The sequence below is a fragment of the Solea senegalensis genome, linkage group LG21 (assembly GCF_019176455.1).
Source record: "Solea senegalensis isolate Sse05_10M linkage group LG21, IFAPA_SoseM_1, whole genome shotgun sequence".
Taxonomy (NCBI): Eukaryota; Metazoa; Chordata; class Actinopteri; order Pleuronectiformes; family Soleidae; genus Solea; species Solea senegalensis.
In genome coordinates, this window is record NC_058040.1 from 2,037,416 (window position 1) to 2,060,901 (window position 23,486).

The 23,486-nt window shown below is 39.2% G+C and overlaps 2 protein-coding genes and 1 long non-coding RNA gene across 4 annotated transcripts in view; 2 read left to right on the forward strand and 1 right to left on the reverse strand.

Annotated features, from left to right (window-relative positions):
* The first annotated feature begins 710 nt into the window (after nt 1-710).
* Nucleotides 711-16,014, forward strand: LOC122758015. The gene is made up of 3 exons (XR_006358112.1): nt 711-727; nt 11,081-11,084; nt 15,469-16,014. It is a non-coding gene; the product is annotated as an uncharacterized LOC122758015 (long non-coding RNA).
* bcl7a (BAF chromatin remodeling complex subunit BCL7A) lies at nt 3,143-12,996 on the forward strand. Its single transcript, XM_044011796.1, has 6 exons — nt 3,143-3,321; nt 5,587-5,668; nt 6,507-6,603; nt 7,246-7,398; nt 9,096-9,199; nt 9,630-12,996. Exons 1-6 carry the CDS (start codon nt 3,143-3,145, stop codon nt 9,702-9,704), a joined length of 690 nt encoding a protein of 229 aa, XP_043867731.1. The 3' UTR covers nt 9,705-12,996.
* A 16-nt stretch (nt 16,015-16,030) lies between the features above and the next one.
* Nucleotides 16,031-23,486, reverse strand: part of clip1b (CAP-GLY domain containing linker protein 1b) — a 30,135-nt gene continuing 22,679 nt past the window's right edge. For both annotated transcript variants that reach the window (XM_044011788.1, XM_044011787.1), the window contains 7 exons: nt 20,612-20,657; nt 19,511-19,554; nt 17,943-18,048; nt 17,668-17,833; nt 17,531-17,583; nt 17,301-17,413; nt 16,031-16,899 (listed from right to left, as the gene is read on the reverse strand). In XM_044011788.1, coding sequence (XP_043867723.1) covers nt 16,665-16,899; nt 17,301-17,413; nt 17,531-17,583; nt 17,668-17,833; nt 17,943-18,048; nt 19,511-19,554; nt 20,612-20,657 — 763 coding nt within the window. In that variant the 3' untranslated portion in view covers nt 16,031-16,664. The remainder of the gene's footprint in view (nt 16,900-17,300; nt 17,414-17,530; nt 17,584-17,667; nt 17,834-17,942; nt 18,049-19,510; nt 19,555-20,611; nt 20,658-23,486) is intronic.

The window sequence follows — 23,486 nt, forward strand, 5'->3', positions numbered from 1 at the left end:
ATAAAATGAATCATAGCTTTGACTCAATAACATTTTATTTGTCTTTTTCTTGTGTATACAGTGAAAGACACAAACGTCTCATTATCTAAAATGTTTAATTCGATGATAGAAAATTGTCACAGAGCAATAGTCTGGCCCAACATATACAATGTGCAAAAATTGAAGTTCATTTTTAGATCTTACCATTTTTGTTTTAAAATGACTTGACTTGAAGAACAAAGTTTTCCTTGCGGTTTTCACTGTTTTCACAGCATGAACGCCAGGGGCCCAAACGGCTCCAAATGGAAGTGCCCTCTTACTTGGCCATACATCCAGTGCTCTATAACGCAATACATTCAACATGTTCGGAAATAGATCATCTAAAACAGACAATGCCCAGTAACTACACTGTGTTTTGTGAGTGAGTCAAAAAGGTCAGAGGGACGCGAGGGCCCTTTCATGACTGCGAGTACCACGACCAGTACTAGTTTTAATATTATGTCTACTTTTTTAAAGAGGAAAAAATTCAGCAAAAGTATTATTTGGTGAAGTCTTGAATATGAATAGTGGTACATTTTCATTTGCTAAAGTTTAAATTAATTTTGGGGGGAATGCCTAAATTGTCTCTGTACAATTGCAGATTTAAATTTCACCACTAGAGAGCACTATTGTAATTTGCATTAAGCATGAGCTGGACTTTTAGACATACTACAACTGTCATTGAAAGAACATAAACATTAGATTTTTTGTCAATTAAATTTATATACATCAGTGTCATAACAATACAGAAATTAATTCAAATATTTTCATAGGACAGAATTTCCAACCTAAAATAAAACTCAATCACGCTATCTCTGTCGATCCCGAAGCTTCGGCCCTCACGTTTTACCTATTTCGTGGGAATTAATTAGCATTTCATGCCCACATATTTCCTATTTCGTAGGAACAAATTAGTATTTTGTGCGCACGTTTTACCTATTTTGTGGGAACTAATTAATTTTTTTCCCATGTCATGTCTGGGGCTCTGTAGCCTGCTAATCCAACTGCAGTGTGTTTATGTTTTAATCCTAAAATATTAGAACAACAACAAGATGCAATGCTGTTGAACAAAATTATTGTGACTGTTGTTTTAACTGCATTAGTTTTGAGCTGGGTGTACCTAATAAACCGACAACTGAGTGTATATGACTTGAGACCAGCGATTACCAAAGACTGGGTCGGGACCCACAGATGAGATGCAGGAGATTTTTTTGGGGAGCCCAGAATTCCCCCCACCTTTTAGTTCAGATTTATTTGTATATGTTTTAAATAACATGCATAAAGCTAAGTTTTAATGAATCTACCAAACATATCTTGGAACTGATTTGTTTACCAATTCAAAATGATATAAGGTGTTTCAGATATGGCTGTAAAGGAGTCACTATTTTATATTTCACTCTTGGCATATTTTATATTGTGGTTTGGGTCACAACAGTTTGCCATCTTCAGTGCATGGGTCACAATACAGGAAGTTTGGGAAACACTAGAATAGACATTACGCAGCTCCAGGGCAAACTATCTGTTGTGACAGAGAACTGATATTGAATCCCAAAAGATCACTTCTCTCTATAAAAGCAGTCTTTCAAACCTATTTTTTATGTTACATTACAGACAACACATCAAGACAATGAAGTTATGATTTCTTTAGCGACACTCTCCTCCAACACCAGTTGAGTAGTTGAGTATTCATATAAACAATAAATTGGACCGGTCTGATCATGCTGCTGCACTTTACAGGAAGGGTCAGAGCAGACTGTGGTCTTTTGGAGTTCAGGGAGAACTCCTTAAGACCTTAGCGTGGTCTGCTGGGGCAGTAGCATCTCAGCTGCAGATGCCTCTTTGACCCAGAGGAGGTGTTGGGAGAGAGGAGAATGATTGCTCGGCTATCTCTGATGGACAATCTCTCCCACCCACTGCAGGACCCCATCACAGCACTGGGCAGCTCTTTCAGTGACAGACTGAAACATCCCAAATGTCTATGGAGCATTTATGCAGGTCGCTCCTCCCTGCAGCAACAACAAGCACTGCTCTCAGTAGACCACACATAACAAGTTAGTCATCCCACGTGCAATATATATAATATACTTTATATACATATACAATATCATGTTCAACCCTTGTTTATACTGTAAATATCAAGCCCATACTGTATATATTCTGGTAACTGTCTATAATGTACATTCTATTCTAACTTGTTATAGTTGTATTGTTAATATCTTTCTATACTGTACTTTGACACATGTGGAAATGCATGTTTATTATTTTTTATCTTTATCTCTACTGTCTTTGCTGCTGTGACAATGTACATTTCCCCACTGCGGGATTAATAAGGGACTTATTAGATCTTATCTAATCTTACATATGTTTGTATGGGGTCAGAACTGTGCCTAGAGTAGAATAGGAGGCAGATTCTTCAGTTTCCGGACTCTTCTTCAGATTTCCCACATGAAAAGTTTGACCCATCCACCTGAGCATATGAAATCCTCTTCATCTTATAGGCCATGGATCGGCAAGTAAATGTGAGCCTAACATATGCAAGTAGTTATTTTATGGACATTTTCTCCCCAAACCTGGCTGTACATGACAACAGTAGTGTTTTTATTTATTTTTTATTTTTCAAATCAAACATTTAGTTTAGGTTAACTGTAAATTGTAGTGACAGAATCTATTTGATTTTTTTTCAGAATAAAAGCTCTGACCTCGATTTGTATTTTTTTTTGAGAAGATACGCAAATCATTTAAGATGAAGATCAGATTTGCCGGGACAGATATTGATGTTCACAGGCTGATTTTGCCCCACGGGCCACCAGTTGCTGACCATTGCTAAAGGCCATTTCATAGCAGAGGATCAGAGGAAGTTGTTTGTGTTCTTTTTCTGTAGGCTGTTCATTATACATCTCTATATGTATGTAACCATAACATCTATTAAAGTTTGACCTCACACACAGTCACAATATCTAAACTTTGGCGGGCTGTGTGGTAGCATTATTCCAGAGGACCTGCAGCGCCTCTCCCTCTCTCTTTGTTCTCACACACACACACACACACACACCTCTTCTCTACAGTGCAAGCTGGAACAGCATTCACCCGCCTCCTCCCGTCTCCGTGCTGAATCAATCCGCGCATGCGCAGTGGCTCTTCTGTGCGCTCTACTGTTTGCATTGTGTCTGAGCTGCCGGTGAGCTTTAAAAATATTATAACCACCGCGGCAATGTCGGGCAGGTCGGTCCGAGCTGAGACCCGGAGCAGGGCGAAAGATGACATCAAGCGGGTCATGGCCGCCATTGAGAAAGTACGAAAATGGTAAGAAGACAAAGAAAAAGGCTCGGTTATCTAACACGAGAAAAGGCTCGCTTGTTGGGGGAGGAGAGGGAAGGAGCGAGACGGAGCGAGGGATGAAAGTGGAAGAAATTAAAGGACGGGTTTGTTGAACGGCAGATGTACTTGCAGCTCAGGTACACTGGGGCGCACCAGTGCGGAGCTCAGCGCCGCCCGGCCCCGCCGGCGTCTCATTCATGTACCCGTGTGTCCGTTTCTCTGAGCTCTCGCAGATTTTAACGGCGAGGGTTCAACCCAGAAGCCATTTCGTTGCAGTCACATGAAGCCATTGCTGCCCGCCGTTGCCGCTGAGCTCGCGGCGGCGGCCGCTTCGGCACCGACACGTCCAATAAAAGTGTCGAGTCTGAAACAATTTGACGACGGCGCTGTGGAGCCGGAGCACTTTAGTCCGTGTGGAGTTTTAAATGAAGCGCTTTGAGTCGCCCTTTAGCTCTGATAGAGGAGAAGACGCGGCGGTGGGGGTTGGGAGAGGGAAGTAGGTTACTGTAGTGCATGGCTGCTGCTATGAACACGCACAGTCACTGAGCGTTTAACACAAGAACAAAGGCATTGTAATTCACTCTCAACCGCTCACTTCACTATCAAACACTTGCTGATTTTGTGTTAGTAAGCGTGAAACTCCTCCCCGCGGCAGCATTTATTGGTTTGTTGTTTTTTTAAATCAGGTGGTAAAATCGAACGTCCTCACACTAGTGAGTAGAAGTTAGTTTTTGACAATCAATTTTGCTTTTCAAACAAAATTACTTATCAAACTTAAACATACTTTGGGATAACTTTAGATTATTATTCGCGTTTATTAGGGTTATTTCTTTTTCTGAGCCAACCTTTTTTTCTGTTTATCATCAGACAAGTTACTTTAGAGAAAGCTACTATACCTATCCCACTTATTGTCATTTTAAAGGCAAAATGCAATAAAACTGCTTCACAAAATATCCATACTTGCTGTTTTTCCTTTTCTGGTAATAACAAACTCATTCTTATTTTACAAATTTGACTCATTAGTTAATACAACAGGAGACTTCCACACGCTTTTATGCTAAATCCAGTTACATTTAGGTTTTTAAAGTCAAAATATAAGAAACTGCTTTACATAATATCTATACTTGCTGTTTCCTTTTCTGGTAATAACAAACTCATTATTATTTTAGAAATCTGACTCCTATAAACATATGAGTTCTAAGTTAATAAAAACAAGTGACTTCCACATTTAGGTACATTTAGTGTACATTAAGTTTTTTAAAGCCAACACGGCACACACTGCTTCACTAAATACTAATACACTAAATGTACACTTTTTTAATAGTTAAACACGCTTTATGGCAAATGTAAAATGGATTTTGTGTGTTTGTTTTTTAAATTGATAAAATAAACACATCGTCATTGTTGCTGTAGCACTGCAACATTGCTTGACTGAGAATTTCTGATTTCCCTCCAAGTACCACCAGAGGAAGTTCACGTACCACTGGTGCTACACATACCACAGTTTGAGAACCATGGATGTAATCAAGTAAAAATGATTGCTGATTAATAATGAAAATCTTGCCTTAGTCACATTTTTTTAAATGGGAGTCCATCTGTTGGATATTATTTAATATCATTGTTAGGCTTTTCAAAAGTATAATAGACATTTTTCACTATTTTCTGATCAAATAACTGTGGGTTACAAATATCCAATGTCTGGCTAACTATTGGATTGACAGTTAAAAACAAAAATGTAAGAAAACCGGAATGGCATCAAATTTTCCTTGAGCCTCACAACTCGTGTGATACCTTGCAATTAAACCCTCTTTAATGTAGAAACATAATTAGTTCGTGGAATTGAGTTTTGATTTGAATGTGTATTTATTATAACTTGCTTTTTTATATATTCAAAGACAGATCTGTTATTACATAAAATAAAACTTTTCATTGCTTAAATTAAATTGCTCTTATTAAATTGTGTTGAATTATTCCATTTGAAATGACTAACTGGCTTTGGGTTTTGGTTTTTTTTAGAGGCTAAACATTCAGTTATTTCTAAGTGGAGTCATTAACAGATATTGAAAACAACGTTCAGCCTAAGAATAAACTCATTCAACTTGTGCTTTTAGATTCATATTTGTATAATATCCCATCAGGAATCATAAAGCACCTTTATTTTAACGTCTGTTATATACACATATGTATGTGTATATAGTTGACTCCCAGGGCTTTCAGTCATCTGTGTTCGTTTATTTATCTCATACACAGGGAGAAGAAATGGGTGACCGTTGGAGACACGTCCCTTCGTATCTACAAGTGGGTTCCAGTGACGGAGCCCAAATCAGACGATGTGAGTTCAGCCTCCTCTCTGACATTAACACACGCACACACACACGTTTAACCACATACTGTCTGTCTAATCAGGTTCTTTTGTTGTCACACATATAACTGCCAGTGTGCTCACTTAAGCTCCTTGGAAAAATATGAAACCAAGACGACAAAGCGAAATCAAGTAGAACTGAACAAAAGAACTGATGAACCTTTAAGTTTTTTTTTTAGTGCTGTGGAATGATAAAAATATGTAATCGCATTAATGTCATAGTTGACTCGTGATTAATCGCAGTCAATCGCACATTTTTATCTATTCTAAATGTCCCTTGATTTCTTTTTGTCCCATTATTTTTTCTAATTTTAATGCTCTTATCAACGTAGAAAAGTGTATCATATCTTGCAACAGCATGTGAAAAAAACAAATTTGCTCGGCCAAAAATGATGTTTATTTTGCGATAAAAACCTTGACACTGTTAATAATGCGTAAAACTGGCAGCACTAATATTTTTCAAGTTCAAGTTCAAATTGAAACTTTTCTGGCCAATCGGGCAAATCAAAGATAAGCAAATTATAAATATATGATGCACAAACCCTATATCAGTCAAACTGTTGCTCTCTAAACTGTACTTGGTGATTAAAAACAAATAGTGCAAGGATGAGTGGCAGCACATGAGACGCTGGAACGATGATGATAAATATCATATTTGATTAATATTTGACAGTAAAAGGACTTTGTTTATAATTTGCACATTACTTTCTACAAGCTCAGCATTTGTCATTTGTCTCACACAACATGTTGTAATGCATGTAATTTGTTTTTGTAAACTGTGTTTAAACCTTTCCTCCTTCCTCGGTAGAAAAACAAGAATAAAAAGAAGGGCAAAGATGAGAAATATGGCTCAGAGTTGACAACTCCAGAGAACAGCTCCTCTCCAGGCATGATGGACATGCATGGTACGTACCGAGCACTTTAAATAACAAAGCTTTTAAAATGTTCTTTACATTTTTGATAAAAAAAATCCCATTGTGTTTGTCTGTCTCAGTTCTTTTGAACTCATCTGTACTGCCTGGGCTTTTCAGACTCAAACCCATTAGTTTCTACTGAAGAACTGTAAAAAAAAAAAAAAAAACTCAACAATTTGCAAATAGTTTAATTAAAAGAAAGCTTAGTGCTTACTTGCAGCAGCTTGAGCTAATGTTTTTAACAGGAATAAATGGTGCGTGTTCTCAGGGCTATTTTCAGCAGTGGAGTCATTCATATTTTGCACCTGTTAAGAGTTTTGAGCCATGGTGATGAAGGAACATGTCACCCAGTGCAACACAGCCGATACCAGATCAGATCAATTACTGGTTTTAGATTCTTTAATTGATGAGGAAACACAGGTTTTCTATCTACATTTTCCCTCCAAATGAATCTGGATACTTTTTGTCTGAAGTATTACAGTTTTTTATTTTGAATGACAATGACTGCATCAGTGCTGCTGCTATACTTGTCAAAGTAGCTGCAACCATTTAATTCACAGCCTCATTTTAAAGTGTTGTTTGTGTCAAAGAAGAATGTGGAAATAAAAACATCGACCTTTCTGTCTTTGCCAGACGACAACAGCAACCAGAGCTCCATCGCCGACTCGTCCCCAGTGAAACAGGAAAACAGTTGTAGCACCAGCCCTGCCCCAGAACCCGCCGTACTGTCCCACCGTGAGACCAGCGAGGCCAAGACGACAGACCAGAGCCCAGACAACAAGAGGGGTCAGACAATCACACACAAAGCAACACCAACATTGTCAAAGATCTGGTCACCGTCGACCATTTTGTATCATCGCGGAAAATAAAACATCATAACATGGGACATTGCATTGACTTGGGAGCTTGACTCGCCTCGGCGCGGCACGGTTATTTTGTTTTTTCTACAAGCGATGGTACCCGATACTTTTTTTAGTACCTGCTCTAAGACTTAACAGTCCTGAGTCTGGTGTATTTAGAGACAGCACTGCTGATCGCGACCGGCATTTCAGCTCAGTGACTGTGTCAGACGGACTCTGTGCTCCGGTCATGGAGGAAGTACTGAACAAATAATGTTAATGAACTGATTCTAATGATTCAGTTACACTGAAAACAACTGCTTTACAAGTCACTACTCACTCGTTTGTGAGTCACGTGTAAAACGTAGCCGTGCAGTGATGACTCCGCCCACGTTCAGTAGTGGAAAACCAGCCAACAGTTGTAGCACCAGTGTCGTGCCGAGGTGGAAAATGGGCTTTACATGCATTTGTTTCAGCCAACTGCAATTCTCTTTGTTCCCCTAACCTTAACTAGAGCCTTTGAAATGAGGACTTTACTTCAAGTACACACGCACAAATGTGAGGCTAATAATCTCCATCTTTTAAAAAGGACATTTTCAATCCAACATGACTTTTGTCTCCGATTGGGATACAGTTTACAGTCAGTGAGTTACACATTGACATTTTTTTGTGCGCTCACAGACTTTCTAAAAATGAAGTCAGCATAAGTGGATGATTCTGTGTGTCCCTTGCACTTGAATTGGTAAAAGAGGCCACAGGCAACATGGGTACTTTTCCTTAGAGTGGAAAAAACACTGTAAATAACCAGCTCAACGCTAGAGTAATGCTGTTCCTTTGTGTCGCTATATAGTCGTCATTTTTCAGATCAAACCCTTCCCAATATTTAAGAGAATAACGTAGTTAAAGCACTGCGATGTTAAAGTAGAACATCGCAATGAAAGGTTTAAGACAAATGGATTTCTAATTCGGCTTTAATGAATGAATGAATGAATGAGTTTGTCTTCAGTGTAATTTGCAGTTACCATTCATGGCCACACAGTGTCATCAAAGTGTGAGAGACTCACAGCAGATCACCTACACTGTTTATTGCCACCATCAACGAATGATTCTAACTGTAAGACTCATTACTCAGAAAGTTAATGAATGAAATTTGTCGGAAGAAAAAATAGTCAAATTGTGGTGGTGATGATTACACACAAGTGTGTTTCCATCTGTGTTTTCGGGCCCTTGCGCACAAGAGCAAGTTTAGGAGAATTTGCAAAGGATTTTTATCATTTCCAAGGATGGCCATACGATACCGCCCATATTGCATTGGCTCATCCTTGATTCAGCTTTTGATTCAGACAGCTGGTATTTTGGGAGCCCTAAAATGCTATTTTTGGGGGCTCCTAAATTGAAAAACATTTAAAAACACTACCCTTGCATTTTCACGTATACAACCAATACAGAACTTACAGAAATTTTATTTTATTATCTATATTCTCCCTGGCTTGTTTAATTCTGTAGCTTTATTTCTTTTTTTTAAGTATATAGTTTGAATTCAGTTTAATGCTCCATGTCTATGAGTTTTTGTGTATTAAGGCCTCAGTGTGAAAGAGAGGGAGACTTGCTGCTGTTCTGATGTGGTGTTGTTCTGATCTCCAGGTAAGAGCATCCCTTCATCAGAGACCTCAGAGAGAGCACAAAGTGCCAAGAGAGACAGTTCATCCTCAGGGGAGAAGGACTCTTCAGACAGCAAAGCCACTCAGGTAGAAACACGAGCGTCTTCTTTGTCTGCTGCTCCGATGTTTGCTGCTACAACAACTGCTAATGTGTATGCGATGCTCCCGAGGCCCCAGTGAATGTTCACCGGATATATATAGTCACAGACGCAGTCAAGCTGTAACTACAACAGGACTGATGGCGATAGCCAGCTGTCCTTGAAGAACCACATGTCACAATGTGTTTACTGCATGTCTGCAGGTTTAAATCCATTCTGTATTAAAACTTCTCAGTCCGTCTTTGATCTATCTGAGGATTTTGAACAAAGTTAGTTGAATTCTCTGGTCAAAACCCCCCAATTCGCACTAATCAGCTGCCCCCACTCTGCAAACGAACAACTAGAATATAGAAACGCGATGATTATGTAAAACTTGAGTAGTTTTCAATGTGTGTCCTCATTTGTGTTTTTGTTTTTAGGACCTAGAGGGGGAGGCTCCGCCCACCAAGAAGAGCAAACAGGAGTCCTCATCTCAGGACTTTGAGGAGAGTTAAACGTGTGTGGCTGAGTCATTTTCTCTCCTTCACCCTCCTCCTTACTTCCTTCCCTTCTGTATCTCCTCCCTCCATTAAGTCTAGATAATTTAGGGCTAATGGACACACACTGGCTCTCCCCCCCCCACTCCTCTTCCTCTCCCCACCTTCAACACCACAGGGAGAATGGACGTCTCTCTTCCTCCCTCTCTCCCCTCCACCTTGACTCCGCCTCCTCCTTTTGCAATTTGCCACCTTTGCCGTAACACTCCTCTGCCACAGAGGGAGAACGGATATTACCTCTCTTCACTGGTCCCTCCGTGCTTCCTTCCACTTCTCCACACTTTTTCACTAATGCCAAGAGAAGCTCTGAACCCAGGCCGCAATCCCCTCTGTGACCAGAGGCAGCGCTGTTGGCCCAGTCCAGCCACCGCCAGGCCAGACCACAAACCCTGACCTGCATCTGTGACTAGAAGAGTTTATAACCATGGGGATCTGAGGTCAGGATGAGGTTGATCCCAGACGCTGCTGCTCTGAGACCGTTTTGTTTTCACTGCTAACGGTTTAGCTCAGGTTAAAGGCTAACCAGGTCTCAGATCAGCAGCCAGAGAGGAGACCACATGGCCTCAGTCCTCCTGATTCGCCTCCTGTTAGACTAATGTTCTATATTTGTTTAGGATATGTTTAGGGTTTTTGTTCTCAGGAGGGTCAATGCACTGTTATGGTATGTCACAATCGATCACAGATAGATTTGCTGCTGTAGTGGACGTCTTTTTTCTCTATCCATGAAAACGCCTCCATTCACGTTTGGGTTTTTGTTTTGTTTTTTTACAAAAAAGAGGTTAGTTTGGTTTGTAGCGGAGAAAGATGATGATAGTGGTCACAATACGGACTCTTGGATAAGAAGCGTAGACAGGCATAGCATTAGCGTCGCTCCTGAAGTTGTGCCTTGAGTTGCTGCGTTTGAATATGATTTAGGTCAAACTGGTTTTGAATTTACAATCTTAGTGCCATATTTGTTCTTTTTTTTTTTTTTTGCCTTAAGATCCTCACTGTTTTGTCCGATATTTACATTCACCTGCAACTGTTTGATTGAAGTTAAAGGAATAGTTCAGTATTTTGTTTTCTCACCGAGCCTGAAAATGACACTGATGTGACGACTGCCTGTGTCTGTTTGCTAAAGCTACTGTTAGCATCAACTGCACTGGAATCAAGGGCAAACGACAAGCTTGACTCCAACAGACTAAAAGTGGTCAATACACAGCATTACATAAATGCATGAAATGAGTTTTCCTCCTGAAGAAAACAGAAAGATTTTAATGAGCTTCTGAAGTGTTGCTATCTGTTCTCGTGTGCAGTCTTGATGCTAAGCTAACAGCCTTATCTCACAGACACAGAGTGGTATCCGGCTTATTTCAATCACGTTTGTTTCCAACCGTTTGAGACTGGAACTTGAACACTACTCACAGATTGATGTAGTTTTGTCTTCTGAACATCTTGTAGAACCTGATATGTCAGAATTCCCTGGTCACTGGTCTGTGTTTAACTTCAGGTGGCATATTTTGTTGTTATTGTTTTTTCCCACTTTCAAGTAGAAAAGAAAACAGTTGCTGATACGTGTGGTGCCTTCAAATGGGAATAAGGGAGTTGTTGGAGTGGGAACTGTTAAAGGAATACTTCACCGATTTGCATTTAGCTTTGTATTACTAGAATAGGGGTAATATTTTTTTAAAATTGCTCTTTCCAACCTCAATTTCCCCTGAGTTGAGAAATATCTTCATTCTTTTCTTTGTTACGTGCTCATCAGTGACACTGTTAGCATAACTGTTAGCAAAGATGGCGGACACTGTTTACATTCTGGGAATGAGGTCCTGTCCCCTTACGAGCGGGTCTAAAAATTGCGGAATTAGCGTTGCAGTTTCAAGCCTCTGACCAAGTGTCACTGGTGGGCACGTAACAAAAAAAGAATGAAGATTCCACTCAGGGGAAACTGAGGTTGTGAAGCACACATTTTCAAAAATACTACCCCTATTCTAGTTATACAAAGCTAAATGCAAAGCCATTTACAGCAGTAAATGGTTTTAAACACAAAGTTCAACTGGTAAAGTTGTTTCAAAAAAGCTGTTTTCAACAACAATGGCAACACCAAAACTCCCTAAAAACGTAAAAACTCACTTAAACCATTGTGAAGTTTCTGTCTGCTCCACACAGGAAGTGTCTTTTTCTGTAAGGACAAAGGCGACGTTATGCTAGAAGATTCCATGAAAAATCCTAATAGTTCTGGAGTTTGTTTTCACCTGCCCCTGCGCTGCCACTGTATACACACAAACGCCCTCCCTCTTTCAGGTGTGATAGTTTTGCTTGACGGAGCCCGTTTTCAGATGAAGGATGTAGCATTACAGATAATGTAACATAACGTCTGCTCAAAGGCGAACCAGAGGCCGAATAATAGCAAAATCACCCCTTTCAGCTTTAACTGAAAAAGTGAATGCGACGCGTCATTTGAAGGCACCACGACTTCAGCGCCACCACTTGTGTGTCTCGGCCTCTCATCTCTGTACATGTCCGGTGTGTCACGACTCTCTGACCCTCGGATGTCTCGTCTCTGCGTTTTAGCTCCTGTCCTCCTCCAAGGTGCTGTCTGTGGGCTGAATCCAAAACACGCGTGGCGTCAAGCTCTTAGTTTTGTGCAGACTCGATCTAAAAAAATCGTACGGATTCAGACCCGCGACCTCTTAATGTTTGACCTCACCCGAATTCATCTTTTGGTTTTGTTTTTTGAGCGGCCACTGGCTGATGATGTCACGACAGGGGGCTACAGGAGAAGGTCATGACAACACCAGAGTTACTTGATCTGATTTCAGCAAATCAACATTCACATGGATGGAGAGAATTTTTTTTTTTTAAAGAAAAATGAAAATGACAACTGTCTCAGTTTAGAGGATGGATTAGCATATACCTCATTCCCAGTCCAGCAGTGCTGGAACTTAAAAATGCTATTGTATTGACATTAACAGTTCTAAACAGCATTATGTACACACTCAGTTTAAGACAAAGAAATCTCATTCACGTTGTCGCTCTCACCCGATCGAGCTGATCGCTTATAGTTTGCTCATAACTGTGTGTAAGGAAAAAAAAAAAAAGCTGTGAGATAAAAATCTTGTATGTTTTTTTTTCCACGGGACCATTTTTTGTTTCACTTTAGATCTTGTACAGATTTATGGTTTGGTTTGACTTATTTATTCCATCAGTAGTGCTTGGTTTTTATCATGTCCAATGGTTTTGTTTTCTTAATAAAATTTACAAAATGTGATGTTTTCTAGACCGTTGAACTCATTTGGGTGTGTGTATGTATATGTATATACATATATGTGTGTGTATATATATATATATATATACACATATATATAAAATTCAAGAACACAAAGAGAATTGTTGTTGTTGGTAGCATTTCTATTGGACTGCTCAGGAGTATACAGTACATAGAAAACAGTGACAATTTGACACATCACATCAACATCTGCAAAATGGTCTGGACATTTGGAAACCATTTGTGATTCGATGGAGCCTGAAACTGTTACATATATAAAACATTACGTCAATAATTAGACATCACTTATAAAGTACACAATGTTTTGAAGTCTATACAAACTGGCTCTGTATTTATCCCTCACTTTTATAAGAACAGGGCAGAAAAATAAAATGTAGTTCACATATAAGCTTTGTTGTTGTTCCACGCTTCTGTGGACACTTGGGAGTATTTACAAAGACTCGTGTCAGTGGTTAGTCATGGATTATATACACGGTTACACTGGGAGATTCAATATGATCCAAAAGTGTGCTTCAGAACAAGATAAGTCAAAATATAGGGTTTTCTGTACAGGGTTGATTTAAAGGAATAGTTTGGTATTTTGGAGGGAAATTTTGTCCATTGGCTTTTTGTCTGTTTGTTAAAGACAAGTTCACTGCTGAGGTTATTTATATACGATTAAAAACCGCTGCCTGTGTTATGCACAATGCAACTTGACAAGCAGCTAGCTAGTAGCAGCTAATGTAGCCTGGAGCTGAGAAGCAGCAAACAAAAGTGCAATCTCCACTTTTCTAATTTTACTTTTTAAACTTCAAACTTTAATCATACTGATCAAAATTTTACATAAGTTGTTCCCCAATTTTTAAAGGCTTAATGCAGCTTTTTTCCTCAGACCTGTAAACACAGCAGTAGCATGTTAAAGGTCCAGTATGTAACTTGCATAAACTATCCATAAGTATGTTTGAATAAGTACATAATCACTTTAAAACAAAAATACTTTGGTTTCTTTCATAGTCTTAAAATAATAAGCCTTTTATATGTTCTTCAAGCAATGTCTTTGTTTTTTTGAGCTGTTCCCTGAAGCTCTTCGGAAAAAGATTTCGCTGTAGGAGTTTTCCATTTGATGCAGTCTACAGTCTCACCAATAGATGTCACTAATTCTTACACACTGGACCTTTAAAAGATTGCCAACAATTGTATGATACTGGGTTTGTGCTCCGCTTATCTCACACATAGCATTTACCATAAAATTTAAAGCTGTTCTTTTATGCATCTTCTAGAAGAGGGGTCTCAAATTCAAATGACCTGGAGGACACTGAGCATCTAGTCTTGCCCATTTGAGTTTGAGACCTCGTCATGCAACAGCAAATAATAACATTTCCCAAAAATGTCAAACTTTAGCTTTAAAGAGGGCAGTAAGAAACAAAAATAACCTTTAAATAAACATTTGAAGGATAACATTAAAGAGCTGTTTGTTTCTGCTGAACCTTTAAAGTGGACAGTGCAAATCGAAGCGAGTCAAGGGCTTGTGCAGTTTGGTCTGATGAGGCTGATGCTTTTAGAAAAGCCCGTCTACACTAACTAACTACAGTCGTCCCAGTACAGACTATGCAGGTTATATTTTTGTATCAGTGCTAGCTTATTTTCCCCATGGAATATCACTGGTTAGTGGCAGATTAGACAATAAATAACAGAATGAATTTACTCCATCAATAACGACAAAGAATCCTCTAAAAGACATTAATGTACATGTCGGACTTGTGCAAAGGTTAATGGAGAAAAAAAACAGTTTGTTCGCATGTGACCTTGGAAACAGTAGCAGAGAAAATAATCACAATAAGAGCTCTTTTTAGGAGCAGTTTCTGGAGTTTTCGATCCCCTACTGCGTCCGTTAGCAGAAAACCAATTGCTTCACGGCACGACACACACGTGCACACCCTAGCCAGGTACCGGCTGTAAGATCAAGGCAGTGATAGCGTTATTTTAGACGTTACTCATGGCAGAGCCAGTGCAAAAGAAGCAGAGAAGAGAGGAAGCGAGGAAGAGGAAACGACTGGCTGACCGAGCGAGCGAAGGGTTGGGGTAATCATTTTTCACAGTAGCATGCAAAATGCATGCCCTGCATTGCTTGATGTGCGTAGACTAGGCCTACGCAGAACAAATCAAGTCAAGTCGTCATTACTAGCGGTGTTGTGGATGCTGTCCACCGTCTCTCTCCACTGTTGGTCTGAGATTCCAGGCCGAACAATGAGAGAGCAAATTATGTGATGCCTGGGAAATGAAAATTCAAAGATCTTTTACCAAAGAAAATAGACTGCTTTGAACCAAGATCCAAAAGACAATCACTTGAGTTGCCCTACCATCTCGGTCCTTGAATTTAAAGACCTTGATGTCATTTCCAGGACCTTGATGTCAACCAAGGAGTGGGAACTCTGACAAATGCACATGGCCAGGAGAGGGGAAGGGAGGGTGGAGGACGGACGGTTGTTTACGGTGGTGACGTAAAAATATGTACTCCGAAACTGTAGGGGGAGCTCCATACAGAAAAAGAAGGAAAAAGCGATCAGACTTCTGGAGGAAGATTGTGAGATCGGACTGAAAATCTCCACAACGGCTCTCACTGTGGTCACATGACACAAGAAAAATAAGAATTATTTGACCGACGTGTGTCAAAGCTACTGTTTCTGGGGTCACCACGGTCAATACTGAGCTTCCTGAAATGGAATAACATTGAGGCAGAGGGCAGAATATTAGGGCCACTAAATATTTCTCAGGTTAAAATATTAAAATAAGATTTCAGTCACATGGTTTTAAGAATACAATTACATTACATTTCAATAAATGTGTCATTATGTGTGGAGAATGTTTTTCTAACAGTCTTAAAGAGAGTTAAGTCGGAATGTTTATCGTTCTTCAGGTGAAAATATAGAGAAATTCATATTTTAAGAATAAAGCGAATGAAAAGTTGTTAAATATTTCAAGAAAATGGTGTTAGTGTTTTGAGAATAATATACAGTATAGATGTCTCATAACCCTTCAAATATTCCAAATTGCTGGCTTGAAATATTAAAACTTTCTCTTTTGATCAAACGTTTGACTCTTTGACTCTTTAAAACATTACTTTCTCTTTTTTCCATCATTTCTTTCTTGTAAGTGGCCTTCAAGACGTGGCTTTATAAATATCACAAAGAATAAAACGTGAATAAAATGTTTGACGTGGCAGTGTCACTCTCTGAGAACGGCGGTGTAAAGTCAAATCACCTTCAGTCAAAACTGTGCTTTTTGCTAATATTTGCTTATAAAGCCTTAAAAGACATCAAAATATAAAAAAACAAAAAAAAACAACCTCTTAGAGAGGACGAGTGCAGAAGACGAACGCCTTTTGTCAAAAACATGAAACAATATTGCACCGAAGCAGCGTATTTTGACGAGCAGCCTGCGTCACAGAAGAGTTTTATTCTCTCTGGGTGAAAAGAGCTGCGGAGTAAAGACCAGTGGTTACTAGTGCTGTGCATAAATACAAGTATAAAAATACACTATGGAGAACTGTGCTGCCATGTTGGGCTGGACTGTGGGAAAGAAACGCTGGAGTGTAAGATGAAGGGGTTAGAATGCAGTGGGGGAGACAGAGAGAGAGAGAGAGAGAGAGGGAGAGAGAGATTCTGCTGCCTCTAGAAGGTCTGGTCGTCATTGCAGGACTCCGTGGCGTGACCGAAGGCCTCGCAGATGTCACAGTAGGGCCTCTTGTCTGATGCCTTGCCATGGTAGGTGCTGTGGGGGACGGAGTCGGGGCTCTGGGCCTGAGTGGGACAGTCCTCGGTATCGTGGAGGTCGAAGCAGTCGCAGATGTCGCAGAAGAGGCGGGGCGTCGCCTTCTTCTCCTGCTTTGACACGCCTTCGTCGAAACTAAGCAACAAAGAGACGAGATATTTTAGATTGTCGTTTAAACTGAAAACTGCTCAACCTCAAGCTGGGAGTGGTGTCAACTCAGGGTTCCATCGTGTTCCAGAGAGAAGTCAGAGAAGAACCATGGACGCATACGTATCCAATGTTATCAATTACAATGTTATTAAGTGGTGCACACTAATAGTCTAGGAATAAAAAGTAAATGGTAAATGTACGACTGATTTACTGTGAAACAAGTGCTATTAACGGTAAAAGAAGCAGTGTTTGGATAATGGCAGGTAAACATAAACATATTTGACTAGCACAAGATTTTAATCAGGGAAACTGTGGCTATAATGTGTTTTTCCTGAACTATCTTATAAGTGCACATTGTATATCTGTATATGTGTGTTATTGTTTACCCATCAGTCCCTTCGTTGCCGTTGAACTCAGCCAGCGCGAGCTTCTTCAGTTTGATCTTCAGCTCCTCGTTCTTGCGCTGCAGGTCCACAATCACACTGTTCAGGAAGTTGATCTGCACAGACAGTGAAGACACAGGTCACCCTCACGTGGACACAGAGGAGAAACTGAGAGGCAGGAACATGAAGTGGTTTGACAGCAGCATTAAGTATGTATTGAGAGACAGTCATACCTGTCCCTCAGCAAACTCCTTCTCTTCCCTCAGCTGCTCCAGAGCTGCATGTCCTGCACAAACACGCCACAAGTCACTAAACAGGTCCAAAACCAGAAGCCAGAGCAGTGTGAATGTTCCAAATGTTATCTTCTCACCTGACAGTGGCGCTCCGCTGTCTTCCTCCTCTGATGCCTTCGTTCCCTTGAGCCTTTGCTCCAGACTGTGAACGCGGCTCTGCAGCTGAGCTTTGTCTCTTTCCAAAGCCTCCATGGTCGACTGCAGGGTCTTAGCCATGGCGTTTTCTCCTCGCAGAACTGCGATCTGCAGCCAACAGAGCAAATAATAATAATAATAATAATAATAATAATAATTGCAGTTCAACAGAGACTTTTCAAGATATTAAAACGCAGAGAAAGTCACGAGTGAGCACCTCATTCCTCAGAGTTTCCAGTTCCCGATCTTTGTCTGAGATTAAGGCTCCAGTGGATTTCTGGTGATGGATCTCTTCCTGTGTTTCCTGATTAGAAATGGTTTCTCTGTGGAGAAATCAAACATTTGCACTATAAACGGCGTAAGTTGTGTCGACCGTTTCACCTTTGTCAACAACACTTTGCCTCTAATTTCAGGAGTTAATCCGGAGTTAATCTGGATTAATGTGTGTTGATCCGAGTTGTTCTCTCTGCATTGGCACCATGAAAAACAGCTGAGCAGACAAGTCACTATTATATAATATCACAATTAGAGCTGCAACTAACGATTATTTTCATTATCGATTCATCTGTGGATTATTTTCAGGATTAATCGTTTGGTCCATAAAATATCATAAAACCTTTAAAATTGTTGATCGGTGTTCGTCAAACTCGGAAATGATGATGTTCTCAAATGTCTTATTTTGTCCACAAACCAAAAGAATGAACTTTTAATGATTTTTTGTTATCCAGAGCAAAGAAATGAAGAAAATACTCACATTTTAGAAGCTTAAACAATCAGAAATCTTGTTTTAATCATAAAAAAGCTTCGAACCGATTAATCGATTATCAAAATAGTTGTCGATTAATTTGGTAAATCGATTAACAATCGATTAATTGTTTCAGCTCTAATCACAATGACACTATATAAGATATGAGTATACAATATTGCAACTAAAACAAGTGTGCTACTGTGTATAAAACTGAAACACAACACTGGATAAAATTACTGAAAGAAAAAAACATGTTATAATACTCAGAATCATAGTAAACTAGGATTATTAATCTCTGGTATCTCATTACACTCCTGGTTTTCTTTTTTAAAATGAATAAAGAAGTCATTGGAAATTCACATCTGCCTCTGTTGTGGCTCATTAATGAAGCTGCCTTCAGAAGAACACCAGTGACAGTGGGTTCATGATCTTTGCTTAGCTTTTATTTCCTTCTCATTCTCTGCTCTGTAGCAGTGGTGCCATGTTTGACTCCTCTGATAATAATAGTATAAAAAAAAGAGACGACAAAGTGATTTTCACAGCTTCTTTTGCTTCCAGGCTCAAAATAAAGGTAACATCAAAAATAAGAAAAATGTCAAATGTCCTTTCAGATATTTATATATATTATATTATATTATATTTATATATTATTATAGTAACGTCTGGACCTTAGTGAACGAGGGTGCATTATCCATGGTTGATTCCACATACTATACTTCCTATGTTGGAGAGCAGTCTCAGGAATGTGATTTCTAAATGCCATCTTCAATTACAGCACACTCCCTCAGTCAGGTCTGATAGTATTGCTCCACAGAGCCTGTTTTCAGATGTAAACATTAGTTTTGTTCACAAGACCAAGCAGATGCAGAATAATGACATCTGCAAACTGACACACACTCTAGACCATACATTAAATAATATATTCAAAAGGCACCAATGCGCCACACTGAGAGAACTAAGAGAGAGACTTTCTACTAAATACAAAGTCAGACCATGACCAATAAAGGAAGGACACATTCAAATGTCTCATCTCTTACCTGGTGGCCATGCCTGGCTGTTGATTGTTGTGATCATCATTGTGCTAAGAGGCAAAAACAACAAATATAAAGGCACTTATTTCTAATTCATGGAGTTTCATATTTGTAAAACCTTCCTGAAGGCCATAAAAAGCCCAGAAAGACCTTATTTCCCAGAGTAATGTTACAGGTGTGTACAAGCACACCAAAGTGCAGCCATGTGGCATATCGTGAACGCGGTGCTGTCACAGAAACGTACGATATGAAAACTTTATGGGAAATGTGAATACATTAAGGCGATGGGGTGTTTTTCTTTTACATTTTAAAGATATTACGAAGAAGCAGGTATTAGTTATTTAATCGTTGTCCATTCGCATTTATTCAAACTTTTTATCGATGTATTAACAAGTTGCTGTGTGGATTCATTGAGGAGAGGAGACTGGAATCTGGAACACGTTGTTATTGTTCCTAATAATATGATCATGAGTCTGCAGCTTTTCTGGTTTTATGATCATTATATTAATATAATATCAATTTAAGAATGGTATTAATATGATAACAACAATAATCATAATAGTGAGCTTTATTTGTAAACTTCACAATTAATATGCACTGGAATTTTTTGGTAAAATGATTTAAAAAGTAATTTTTGTCATTATTATATTTGGAGAATACTATATAAAAGCAATAAAACTGTGTAAAAACGTGTTTACCTATAAGTTTGATGATGTCAAATCAACATAAAGTTAACAGAAAAATGTACATCACAATGTACACTGTGTATTTTTAGTTTTTTTTTGATTATTATCATACAGTATATGCCCAAAATGACGAGCTGAGGCGGATGAACATTTTTAAAAGACATTACAAATATAGAAAATACTAAATATAACATTATTAAAAAAAACATTTTATATTAAATCTATTACTGTGTTACTCCCATCATGCCTTTGGCTGTTCATGAACGCGCCGAGCCAGGAGGCATTATGGGAGTAACACAGTTTATTAGAAATTAATGGAGCCAAATGGGCGGAGCTCTATCCAGTTCTTATAATACATCCATGGCTATAACAGGATGAAGGAAAGTATTTCCATTATGTGAAAAATGGGAAGGGTCATTACCTCCTCGAGATGCTGCGACTTCTGGGAGGCCAGCTTCAGCTCCTCACTGGGAGGTAGAGGAGAGGAGAGGAAGAGACTCACTGATAAGTGATAAGGTTCCAGTTACAGTGTATCTGTGTCAGGATCAACACTATAGTAAAAGGCTTAAATCCAAGTGTGCTCACATCTGTGCAACATTAACACAAAAACAACTTGACTTCCCACAGTTACTGTACTATGATCTAAACATTTACCATGCATTTTTACATTTGATTATAAGCAGTATACTGCTGTTGTACACGTGACAATCTCTCATTACTGTGAAGTGTGTGTAACTGAGAGTGTTATTCATCAGAATATCAAAAACATTTTAAAAATGTGACTCTTTCTTATCCACAAATAAACAAAATGAGTGTTTTCTTCAGTGAATCAATGGATGTTAATCATACTGTAAATCACGCAGTAAATCATGCTGTCAGTGAAATGTTGCTCTATACTCTGACAGCTATCACTGATCCAGAGCAGAAAACAACTAATATAATTTTGAATTGGTACAGGAAACATTTCCAAGGGATGTTTGGTTAATTAATTAAAGCTTCATTTCATGTATGTTAAATGTATGACCAAAAAAAACCTCTCCCATGGCTGTGGATCATGACCCAGTCTTTGGGAATCACTGATCTACAGTGTTTCTTTAGTGACATCATGGTTCTCTCAAACCTCTTCTTTGTTTGTCTATTTGGACTTTCCACAAACAAGACTCTTGCCTGACGTACATATCAAAGGCTTCTCCTCAGGCTATAAAAAGCAAACCATTTTTTATCTTAAAGTTGATTAAACAAACTTAATGGGTAGTATTAGGAGTGTAACAGTACGCGAGATGAGCAGCTAAATTAAGTGACATTAGCACAGGCGAGCCTCGTATGGAGAATGCCAGTGAGGAGAAGCCTTGAGGAGCCCTGATCTCCTTCAGCTCTGCCGTTTGGGAACACTACGGTTTCCTAGTGAACTTCAGCAGCAGCAGGAGAAAGGCAAGTGACGTCACTGTCCAGCTGTAATCAGCTGTGCCGCTGGTAATATGTCAAACCCATGGCATTTAAGCAGTCTTATTTAAGAATTTGGATATATCTCACCTGTTGGTGCATCTTTGCTGCTCATATAGACGACCACACACTGCTGTTTTAAACATCTTAAAGGATTTGCTGACTGCAAACCCAACAATAATCTACTCTATACACCCCAGCACATACATATTAAAATCAGACAGTATTTTCTGAGAATGTATGCATAATAATGTGCAGGGTGAAAAGAAAAGCACTTGCTGGAGAAATTGAGTTCAGCCCCACGTGGGTAATTCTTAAGATTTGTGTCCAATAAAGATCTCTTAAGCAACGTGTGACTAATAGTCCAGTCTGGGCACCATCTGGGTGAAATATTAAGCTGCCTGATTCATAATTACATTTTCAGTGCCACTGAAGCATCCTGCACTCCACACACACAAGCAGGAGATGACCGGCATAGAGCGAGGCCAGACTATACGTCTGTTCTTCATATTGAAATGTCACACAGACTCCTATCATTGGTACCACTGAGCATCAATCTCATCACAACTTCTCTGCACCTCAAAAAGAAAAGCAGAGAATCAACAACCAAGCCGAACAATGCCGAACTGTAGATCAGTTAGAAAGACTTAACAATCCTAAAAACGTGGGTTAATCTCCAACAATTACCAGGGAAATGTCTAAACTCTCAATATTTAACAGAGGGGTCTGGTGTATTTAGCGACAGCACTGCTGATCGCGAGCGGCATCACAAACCCTGCTACTGTATTTCAGTCCAGTGATTGTGTCAGACAGTCTGTGCTCCGGTCATGGAGGAAGTTCTGAATATATGAATATTTTAATGAACTGATTCTAATGATTCAGTTACACTGAAAACAACTGCTTTACAAGTCACTAGTCACTCGTTTGTGTGTGTCACGTAAAGTGAGAATTCTGACTTTAATCTCAGAGTTCATGCTGTTTGTTTTTTTTCTTTCTTTCAATTTTTTAAATGTTTTTTTTACATATACATAGAGTATATGTATATGTATATATAAATGTATACATATAGAAACATATACATATATATATACATAAACATATAGATATACATATATGTATATATACATATATATATACATAAACATATAGATATACATATATGCATACATATATTTTATTTTAGTTTGTTTTGGTCTCCATGAGAACTACTGGTCCTCACAAGGTCAGTGTTTATGGCAGAAAAGGTCCTAAAAAGGACCAATTACAAGCACACACACACACACACACAGTGGCCATGTTGGAGCCAGGCGGCTCCAGGAGGAGACACAGAGCCATTACATTACATAACAGCAGCAACAGAGTGAGGAGGGACATGGCCCCGGGACAGATGGAAGAAACACACTGTTGGTCAACACAGGATGGAGGAGGAGGGTAAGAAAATGTGACTGAGCCATAGTGGTTATTCACATGACCCCTCAGTGTTCAATCATTTCATATGTTTGTTATTATTTAGGCACGAGACAAAATGTAAGTGCTCCTAAAGGTGGATAAATCTGGCTCTGCTGACGTCTCTGTCTCCCAGTGCTGCTCCTCCTGCAGGAAGCTCTAAATTAAAAAACTACAATTTAGACTGTTAAATCCAGCTGGAGCTCTGATGTCACAGAGCAGAGTGCCGATGACTCAGGGGAGCTGTGGTAGCAATGATGTGACGAATCAAAGCACTTGCATAAAAACACACAACATATTTCCACTTACAAACGCACGCACACACAGGCACAACTGAAACACACACATAAACACAAGGTCTGTAAATAGACCCAAAATCAGGCTGGAGCTCCACCACAAACAGCTGC

Coding starts and splice junctions, on each gene's coding strand:
- bcl7a (XM_044011796.1), top strand. CDS start 3,143: ATGCGCAGTGGCTCTTCTGTGCGCTCTACTGTTTGCATTGTGTCTGAG. Junction 3,322..5,586: donor ATTGAGAAAGTACGAAAATG/GTAAGAAGACAA, acceptor TCTCATACACAG/GGAGAAGAAATGGGTGACCG. Junction 6,604..7,245: donor AGGCATGATGGACATGCATG/GTACGTACCGAG, acceptor TGTCTTTGCCAG/ACGACAACAGCAACCAGAGC.